This window comes from Phaseolus vulgaris, chromosome 2 (assembly GCF_051622355.1).
Source record: "Phaseolus vulgaris cultivar YP4 chromosome 2, ASM5162235v1, whole genome shotgun sequence".
Classification (NCBI taxonomy): Eukaryota; Viridiplantae; Streptophyta; class Magnoliopsida; order Fabales; family Fabaceae; genus Phaseolus; species Phaseolus vulgaris.
The window spans coordinates 37551549-37560000 of NC_143499.1; the positions used below are offsets into that span (position 1 = coordinate 37551549).

The following is an 8452-nucleotide window of genomic DNA, read 5'->3' on the forward strand; positions in this document are numbered from 1 at the left end:
ATTTTTTTTGAAAAGTTTTATCCTAACTTAAATATATTAAATATGTGAAAAAAACGTGTTCAAAGGTTGGTTTTTCCAATACCAAATAATTATTTACTTTATAAAGAAAGCATCTCGATATGAGGTAGGCTAACGTTATATTATATTTTGACTTCTTGTGAAGTAAATGAAAATATTAATTCTTTTTGTCTTTGGCGATCATGAATTTATTGATTTCTTCTTGTATAATTAAAGCTCATTTTATGTCGTCACGCAATTGTCTTTGAAACTCAATCTCATTTCTCCATTTGAAGTAAAATCCAAAAATCTTAACTCATTTAACTCAATCCCAAATTATCATTGAAATTGAATCTCATTTCTCAAGAAGAACATTCTCTAATCCACAATCCCTAACTCATTTCGCTCAATCCCAAATTCCTAGCCTATTTCCCTTTGTCCCAAATCTATAAGCGATGTTCATTAACCCGAAATCTCTTGTGCGAATTTCAATCTATCAAGCAATGTTGAGTCAATTGATCCTTCGCTACATGTAAATATGTGAGTTTTTTTTAATTTTTTAAAATGTGTATAACTATTTTAAATTTTATTTTTATGTAAAGTTTATATTTTGTTTAGTTGATGCTAGTTTTGAGAATTTTTTTTAATGGTTGAATGTTTGTTTTACAAAGAAAACATATTTAAAGGTTGGTTTAGGCAATGCTAAATTATTATTTTATTATTTATTTTTATAGAAAAAAAAACCTTAACTTGGTCATGTTATCTTATATTTTTACTTTTTATGAAGTAAATAAAAACCTTATCCACAATTGTCTTCTGAAAACTCAATCTCATTTTCCATTTGATGCCAAATTCGAAAACTCTAACTCATTTAACTCAATTCTAAATTATTAGTAAAATTGAATCTCATTCCTACCCAAAGCAAACTCTCTAATTCATAATCCCTAACCTATTGCCCAAATTCAATCTTTAAGTAAACTTTATTAGGGGTTTTGTCACCGCTAACAAACTTTTGAAGTTACTCTCGAAGGTAAAGAAGAAACATTTGAAAATATCTATGTCTGAAACATTCATTTTGAGTGGTTAATAAATATTAAATATTATAATGATCCTGCTTAAAAGTTTTATCCTAGAGTTAAAATTCATGATTCTTGGAGAAAAATTATCCCAAGCGGAAAAAAAATTGAGGGTAAAGCTTGATAAACCTTATCATTTATTTTCTTAAACTTTAAGACTTGATATTAAAAACTTTTTTAAAAGGTGAGGTTCTCTCATCTATAGTACTAATGATGTCACTTAATAGCATTTTCAGAAGATTAGAAAATTTAATTTCAGACAAGTAAAAAAGACAGTGAGTTTAAATGATAAATATCATTTTTTTTTCTATTCAGGTGCTGTACACCATAATTCATATATATAGAATTTAACAGAATAGTCACTGACTATATATATGAATATTATTTCCTATATGCTCAGTGCTTAGTAGCACTAAGCTTATTATGTACACTGTTCATGCTGGACATTCCTTTGCTTCCACACCTTTCTCCTTTTCTCTGCCATATATTCCTTTTTCTTTCTCTTCGTCCATAATTTGTACTGGGTACCCTTCACACGTTCCCAACGGACTCACCACAACAACGTTTTTCATTGCCTCCTCCTCTGTAACAATCTTTGATTTCCCGTTTCTGTACATGGCATACAGCAGCATCTGAACTAGTCCCAATGTGAAACCCAGCACGTTTGGAATCTGCTCGCACATACAACAAAAAAAGCAATGAAATTTTGTTTTCATGTTAAACTATCACTGAATGTTTGTGTGTGCATATACTTACAGCAATGCATATGTCCTTGAGGAAGAAACCATAGGAAAACCACGTTATGGCACTCAGCGTGAGGAAAAGTGACAAGTTAAAGGGCATAAACTCCACATTCTTGGTTCGAATAACTTGTGTCTGCAATCACAATTTAAGGGGTAGCGGGATTGAAGGTAGTTCAAGCATGAGATAGCATAGAAAATGGTAAGAAGTTTACTCACCACAATGCTTAGAGGTGCTGCAAAAACACCTACTGAAATAGCTACACAAACCCATCCAACAACTTGGATTCGGAGGGCACCATGCATAGTGAAAAAGGTGACTAAGAAGATCAAGGCAAAGGAACCCACGTTCATCACCACAAACAATTTAACGGTTAACTTCTGCAATAAAAAACCAGTAACGCTAATCAGTGTTAGTGAATTTGCTGCAAGACTAGTGTCACCAACTTGATGCTACAAACTTTATTTTTTATCGATTAAAATTTACTAAATGGTGAAAGAAGCTCATTAAATAATTAAAGAGTGAAATCTTTACAATGTTATGATTTGTAATAAATTTTAAGCACAGATAATATGTTATTAACCTTTTTCACTCTAATAACTTGATTAGACGATTGACAAAAATGAAGTTGTAGCATTTGGATAAGTGATAGGTGAATATACCCTTGCATCAGTGGTGGCATAGACTGTGAAGAGGACAATGTAAACCGTCTCAATGACAGTTCCCACTGAGTTAATGGTAATGAGGAGAGTAGCATCAGCTGGCTTCAGAACAGCATAGTATAGCCAAAGCATGGAGCTGAACAGTGCCACCAGGTATGGCAGTGATTGAAAACCTTCAGTGGATTTCTTTTTGTATATTCGGTAAAATGTTGGCCTACAAATTAGGAAAAGCAAAATATATTTAGTATTCACATTAATTATAACTGATTGCATGTTTTTATTGAAAGGAAATTGTAAGAAACGTTACACTTTGTGTTCAGATACTTACAGCGGTGCCAAATACACCATGAAGGAGATGATGTTACCTACAAATCAAAAGGTGGATGTGTTAAATTCTTGGCTTTTTGCAGAAATAAAACGAGGTTGATTAAAATTGATTACAGTGATTTAAGTAACAGTTAAAGCATAGGGCATGAAAAAAAGAAGGCAAGATATAATTTGTAAATTACTCGAGAAGGGTCGTTATTAATTATATCAGCTTATTATAACTCAGCTGTATAACTAACTGGGTGCTAAATTATCATGAGTAGGTGGAAATGGAACGCAAAAAGAGTTGTTCTTGAATTAATGGAAAAGGTTGGAGGAAAAAGATAAGGAAACTCAGAAGAAGACGAAGCGTATAGCAATAAAGATGATGAAGGAAAGCATTAAATTTGGTGGAGCAACTTTCGTGTAATACTGAAACACTAGATCTAGAAATAGTGGGGAGGAAAAACAAAAGGAGAAAAATTAGAGAAGTGAAAGAGACCGATGATGACACTGTGAGTTTACCTAGTAGGCCAAAAGCTAAGGCCAAATGATTGTGAGTGTTCAGAATAGCCATGCCCCTCTCTTTGCCTGCTTTAGGTTTTGAAGCAAAAAATTGACCAGAAGGTTTAGGAGTTGATAGGTTAAGAAACCTGAACTGGGTTTCTTGCTACTCAACCCCTAAATCACATGTAAGCACAGAAGATTGTGAAGAGTGAGCAACCCATGCATGGCCTATATATACCCAAAGGATGCAGAAAAGGGGCATGAAAATGATGAAAAAAGACAAAAATGAAATTATTATATATTTAAACTGAACAAGTGAAATGAGCATGTACTTCGCATGCATGTTTCATGGGGGGATCTGATTGATATTTCTAGAAGGTAGCGTAGCACCAAGCCATTTACCTTACCTAATTTAGGAATGTTCACATGCAACTTGAATCATGATTTTGGTATATCCTACGAAATTATAACTTTCACCGAGTGGAGTTCAGCTAAAAGACACGGCACGAAAACTAAAGTTTCACATAAACTACTGTACCACACACTTCCATTCTGCATATTTGTCTGTATTAATTGGTTTTCTGCCATGTGTTTGATACTGGTGTAATTCATTTTTGCACAAGAAACACGCTTGCAGAAGTAGAAAAAAAACGTGAGGGGTAGGTAACATTTACGGTTCATCAAATATTGTTATGTAATTCTAAAACTTTGTGAAGATGATTTACGTTATGAGTATAGGATACTAAATATGCGATTCATTCACGTGAGAGGTTTCCGAAAAAGCTATGTGTAGCGGTTTCTCTCCAACACGCTTTGCCGCATAAACCTGTGTCATTTCCACACCTTTATCTTCGTTCTTCCTCACTGCTTTCCGATTCCCTTCTTTGCAAAACTATTCTTTCTGCATGCAATTCAAGGTTTTCCGTGTTACGCTAACATCGCAAATCTTATCCTCTATATTTCTTTTCTTAACAATCTCACATAATTATCACTTTAATAAACAATTCAAATTTAAGTTCTTTTCTTTTCTTACTCTTCACTCATTTGACTAAGATTAAATTCATTTAATTTGGGTTCTATGTACATATGGATACTGACACGATATGGATATATATAGACACAGAGATACTTATAATCTCTGAAATGTAGGATATGGGGATACGGATCTATATATTATATAATTTTGAATTATATAAATTATGTTCCAGGTTTTTTTGGGAGCAAGAAGATATTTTTCATGACTGATTCAAAAGAATTTGTTCTTATTTTTATAATCATAATAAAAATGTATACAATAAATTTGAGTTTTTAGAAAATTATTGTATTTATACCTTTTAAAATTGTGTTAAAAACGTGCTAGAATTTTCAAAAATCCAACAAATATTTTTTTGAATTGAACACTTCACCGATAAGTATCATTCGAGTGTCGACATAGATACGTGTGTTTGACAAGAATACACCATTTAAGAAGAAGTGTTCGAGCCTCATAGTTTGGGTTTGTCAATTGAAAACCAAAATAGTGGTTTCTACCGATTTCTTACCGTTTCATGCAACTAAGTCAACACTACAAGAAAATCATGAAATAAAAACTAATTTTAGAGACAAAAATAATTATTTGTTATAATAACTAAATTAGAGACCATTTTAAAAAACTAAAAAAAATTGGTTTTTAAATTTGTTTCTATTATTGTTAAATAATTTCTATATTGGTATCTAATTAGCTACCATGATTTTAGCTACCAATTATTTAGATTCTAAATTTGGTAGTAAAAACTTTGGTTGTTAATTAGATACCAATTTAAAAATCATTTAATAATAATATAAACTAATTTAGAAACCAAAAAAATTTGTAGTCTCTAAAATGGTTTCTAATTTAGTCACTATACCACCTAATTATATTTTTTTTCTCTAAAATTGATTTCTATATCATAATTTTCTTGTATGCAAGAATCAAATTATTTCTAAAAGCAATTGCACTGATATTTAATTTTCCTTGTCTTTGCCAAAATATGATAATAAAATTATAGTGTGAACATGTAACAAAGTAAATATACTGATAAAAAAATAAAAAAATATATTTCCATATTTTTGGGTTCTGGAAGTTTATATCCTTTATTAAAAAAATATATCAGCAATGAATAAATTAATAAGAAGAGACATTTTAGAATTGTTTTAACTCTTCTATAAAAGAAAGATTATCTCACTCCTAAGCTAACATATCATAAAAGTATTTCTGGAATAGCAAATTATGGCCTAGTGTTAAAAAAATAATATGATTGGGTTATCTAGTTACGATAGTTCTCAACTTGAAAAATAACAAATCCCAAAATAGAGCCAATAATAATAATAAAATAATTTATTTTGATTTCAGACAAAATCAACTAAATACTATAAATGAATTTAAAAATAAATACATTTTTTATCCTGAAAAAAAGAGTAGATCTACTTTTTTAGGGATAATTTTATCCTTTAAAAGGGGCTACGCAAGAGTGTCTTTATACTTAAGCAAAGTATTTTCTTCATTAGCCTTTTTTCATACTTTCATAACTAAATGTAAAGGTTTATTTACAAATATTAACTCTTTGATAGAGGATACTAAAATATGTTACGCGTGTAAGCGTTTAAAGATATTGTTAAAAGCAAAAACTTAATTAATGTTTTTTTTACAAGTAAGCTTTGTGTTTCATCTTCGAGTATTCACTATATATCTTGTTTTGAAGATATTTGTTGGGTCTTTAACTCTCATTTCTTTCCGTTTTGAAGTGTTCATAAATGCATGAGGAGAGATGTATTTTATTCCTTTACATGTGTATGAGAGTGATGGTATTATACAATCCATGTTTTGTTCATTTTTTATGGCCATCTTGATAATTTGATTAGTTTTAACTTAGAGAATGTAGTTTTTTTTTTTAATAAAACTCATGTAATGTTGGATATAAGTTAATTTATGGAGTCAATTGCGGACCACGTCACTACAATAAATTCATTAAATAATAACTAAATTTAGAGACAAAAATAATGAGTCATTATATTAATTAAATTAGATATTATTTTGGAAACTAAAAAGTTATTTGTAGATAAAGTAGTTTCTATTATTAATAAAAAATTATAAAATATTTTTTAAATTGATAACTAAATTAGCTACCAAGGTTTAGCTACTAATATTTTAGATTTTAAATTGGTATAAATTAGTCTTTTAGAGACTAATTTAGAATCTAGAATATTAGTAGTTAAAACCTTGGTAGCTAATGATTAGATACCAATTTAAAAACTATTTTATAAATTTTTATTGATAATAGAAACTAATTTAGATACCAATAATTTCTTTAGTCTCTAAAATGGTCTCTAATTTAGTCTAATAGTAACTAATTATTTTGGTCTCTAAAATTAATTGTAATTTGATGATTTTCTTGTAGTGCATACTGATATTTTCTTAAAATTTAATGTGATATCTCATCCTCCAAATCATTCATACCGAGAAAGTGAAGACAACCAATCTAATCATCTTAATTAAATGACTCTCAAAAGACTTAAAGAAAATAATGAAATCATACGGGGAAGAAAAAATCACCCTCGGAAAGACTTGTTGAATCTAAAACCATATGTGAGTAGCAATAGAGCATTTAAAGAAAAGATGATGAATAGAATTTTCATGAGTATTACACAAGTAACACATTAAAAAGTATTAAAATTGAGCTTGTACATGGCCCATAACGAAACCCTAGCTTCTAGAAGTGCCTCACATGTGCCGTTATATAGTCACACTTCTCACATTAAACACATGCTTAAATGGGTAAAGTGTGACCCTTTCTAGATCCACAACATGTCTTAATCTCACTTATCTTGGATTCCTCCTCCAAGTGGCATGACTACCTTTATGCTTTCACTTCCACCAGTGGGTGAGACTCAAAACCAAGTCCCTTGAATAACCAAATAAGTTTTAATCATTACATCAGAAAAATTCATTTGTCATATTATGATTTTTATTATACTTATTATTATTACTATTATTATTATTATTATTATTCATAATATAAATATTATTATTATTATTATTATTAATATTATTATTAATATTATCATTAATATTAATATCAATATTATTATTATTACAATTATTAAAAATATTTTGTATGTAATACTTTATACAGTATGTAATTAGTTTTGCTTCATGGTGTCAAAATTACATACTGATTAAATTTGTATGTAATCACTTTTGACTTATATACGAAAAAATCCGTATGTAACTTCTATTTACATACTAAATAAAATATGTATGTAAATATTCATATGTAATCACTTTTAGCTTACATACGAAAAAATTCGTATGTAATCACTTTTATTCTTACATACGAAAAAATTTGTATGTAATGTTTATTTATATACTGCATTAAATCCATATGTAAATATTCGTATGTAATGATCACTTTGTATACGAATTTAGATCCGTATGTAATAATTGATATATAAATGGACAATTTCTTATAGTGTTCATCATTCTCATCCAAATCAATCAATAAGATGAATTATCGGTCCTAATATGACTCATCGGATGATCAAAGAATAGAAATACCAAGAACATTTTCATGAATAAAATCTCAAGCTAACCAAAGAAAAAACATAACCTTAACATAACATTCTTATGAATTTCATTTAACTTTTATATATATATATATATATATATATATATATATCATTGACTGTATTTAATAATAAGGCATCCCAAATATAAGATCTAGACACATTTCAATTTCAAAATCCCATTATGAATCTTTCCTTGGTAGGGATGTGATATGGAGTTGCATTGGTTAAGGGCCTTTTAAAGGTTGGTTATTGTTTTTTTTAATCAACAAAAATAAATAAATAAATAAATAAATAGAAAATTTTATGAATGTTGCCAATCCTATTTAAAAAACAGAAAAAATTCTTAAAAACCCCAAACACCAAAAAGCCTATTCAGCTATGTTGAGTATCATGATTCAGCGTCAAGATAAGGTTGAATAACCAATATACTAAGGAAGGTGGGGGAATTAAGAGTCTGTGGAATCAATCAAACACCAAAACATTTGAAAGTTTGATTTTGTACTCAATCAATTGTTTATATTAAATAATGGTTCTATAACCCTTTCAAGATATAATATACATATAATATGTTATTAAATT

General features: G+C 29.1%; 1 protein-coding gene across 1 annotated transcript; it reads right to left on the reverse strand.

The window, feature by feature from the left end:
- Positions 1-1353: 1353 nt before the first annotated feature.
- LOC137809739 (bidirectional sugar transporter N3) lies at positions 1354-3493 on the reverse strand. Its single transcript, XM_068610827.1, has 6 exons — positions 3308-3493; positions 2805-2841; positions 2477-2690; positions 2033-2194; positions 1830-1949; positions 1354-1744 (listed from the first exon to the last, which is right to left on the reverse strand). The coding sequence occupies exons 1-6, from the start codon at positions 3357-3359 to the stop codon at positions 1508-1510; spliced, it is 822 nt and encodes a 273-aa protein (XP_068466928.1). The 5' UTR covers positions 3360-3493; the 3' UTR covers positions 1354-1507.
- Between the last annotated feature and the right edge of the window lie 4959 nt (positions 3494-8452).

Excerpts from the sequence above, each read along its gene's own strand:
- LOC137809739 (XM_068610827.1), bottom strand. The coding sequence starts at position 3,359 with ATGGCTATTCTGAACACTCACAATCATTTGGCCTTAGCTTTTGGCCTA. Across the intron at positions 2,842-3,307 it reads CTTAGCTTTTGGCCTACTAG|GTAACATCATCTCCTTCATG; the intron begins GTAAACTCACAG and ends TTTGATTTGTAG. Across the intron at positions 2,195-2,476 it reads ATGCCACCACTGATGCAAGG|AAGTTAACCGTTAAATTGTT; the intron begins GTATATTCACCT and ends TTTTTATTGCAG.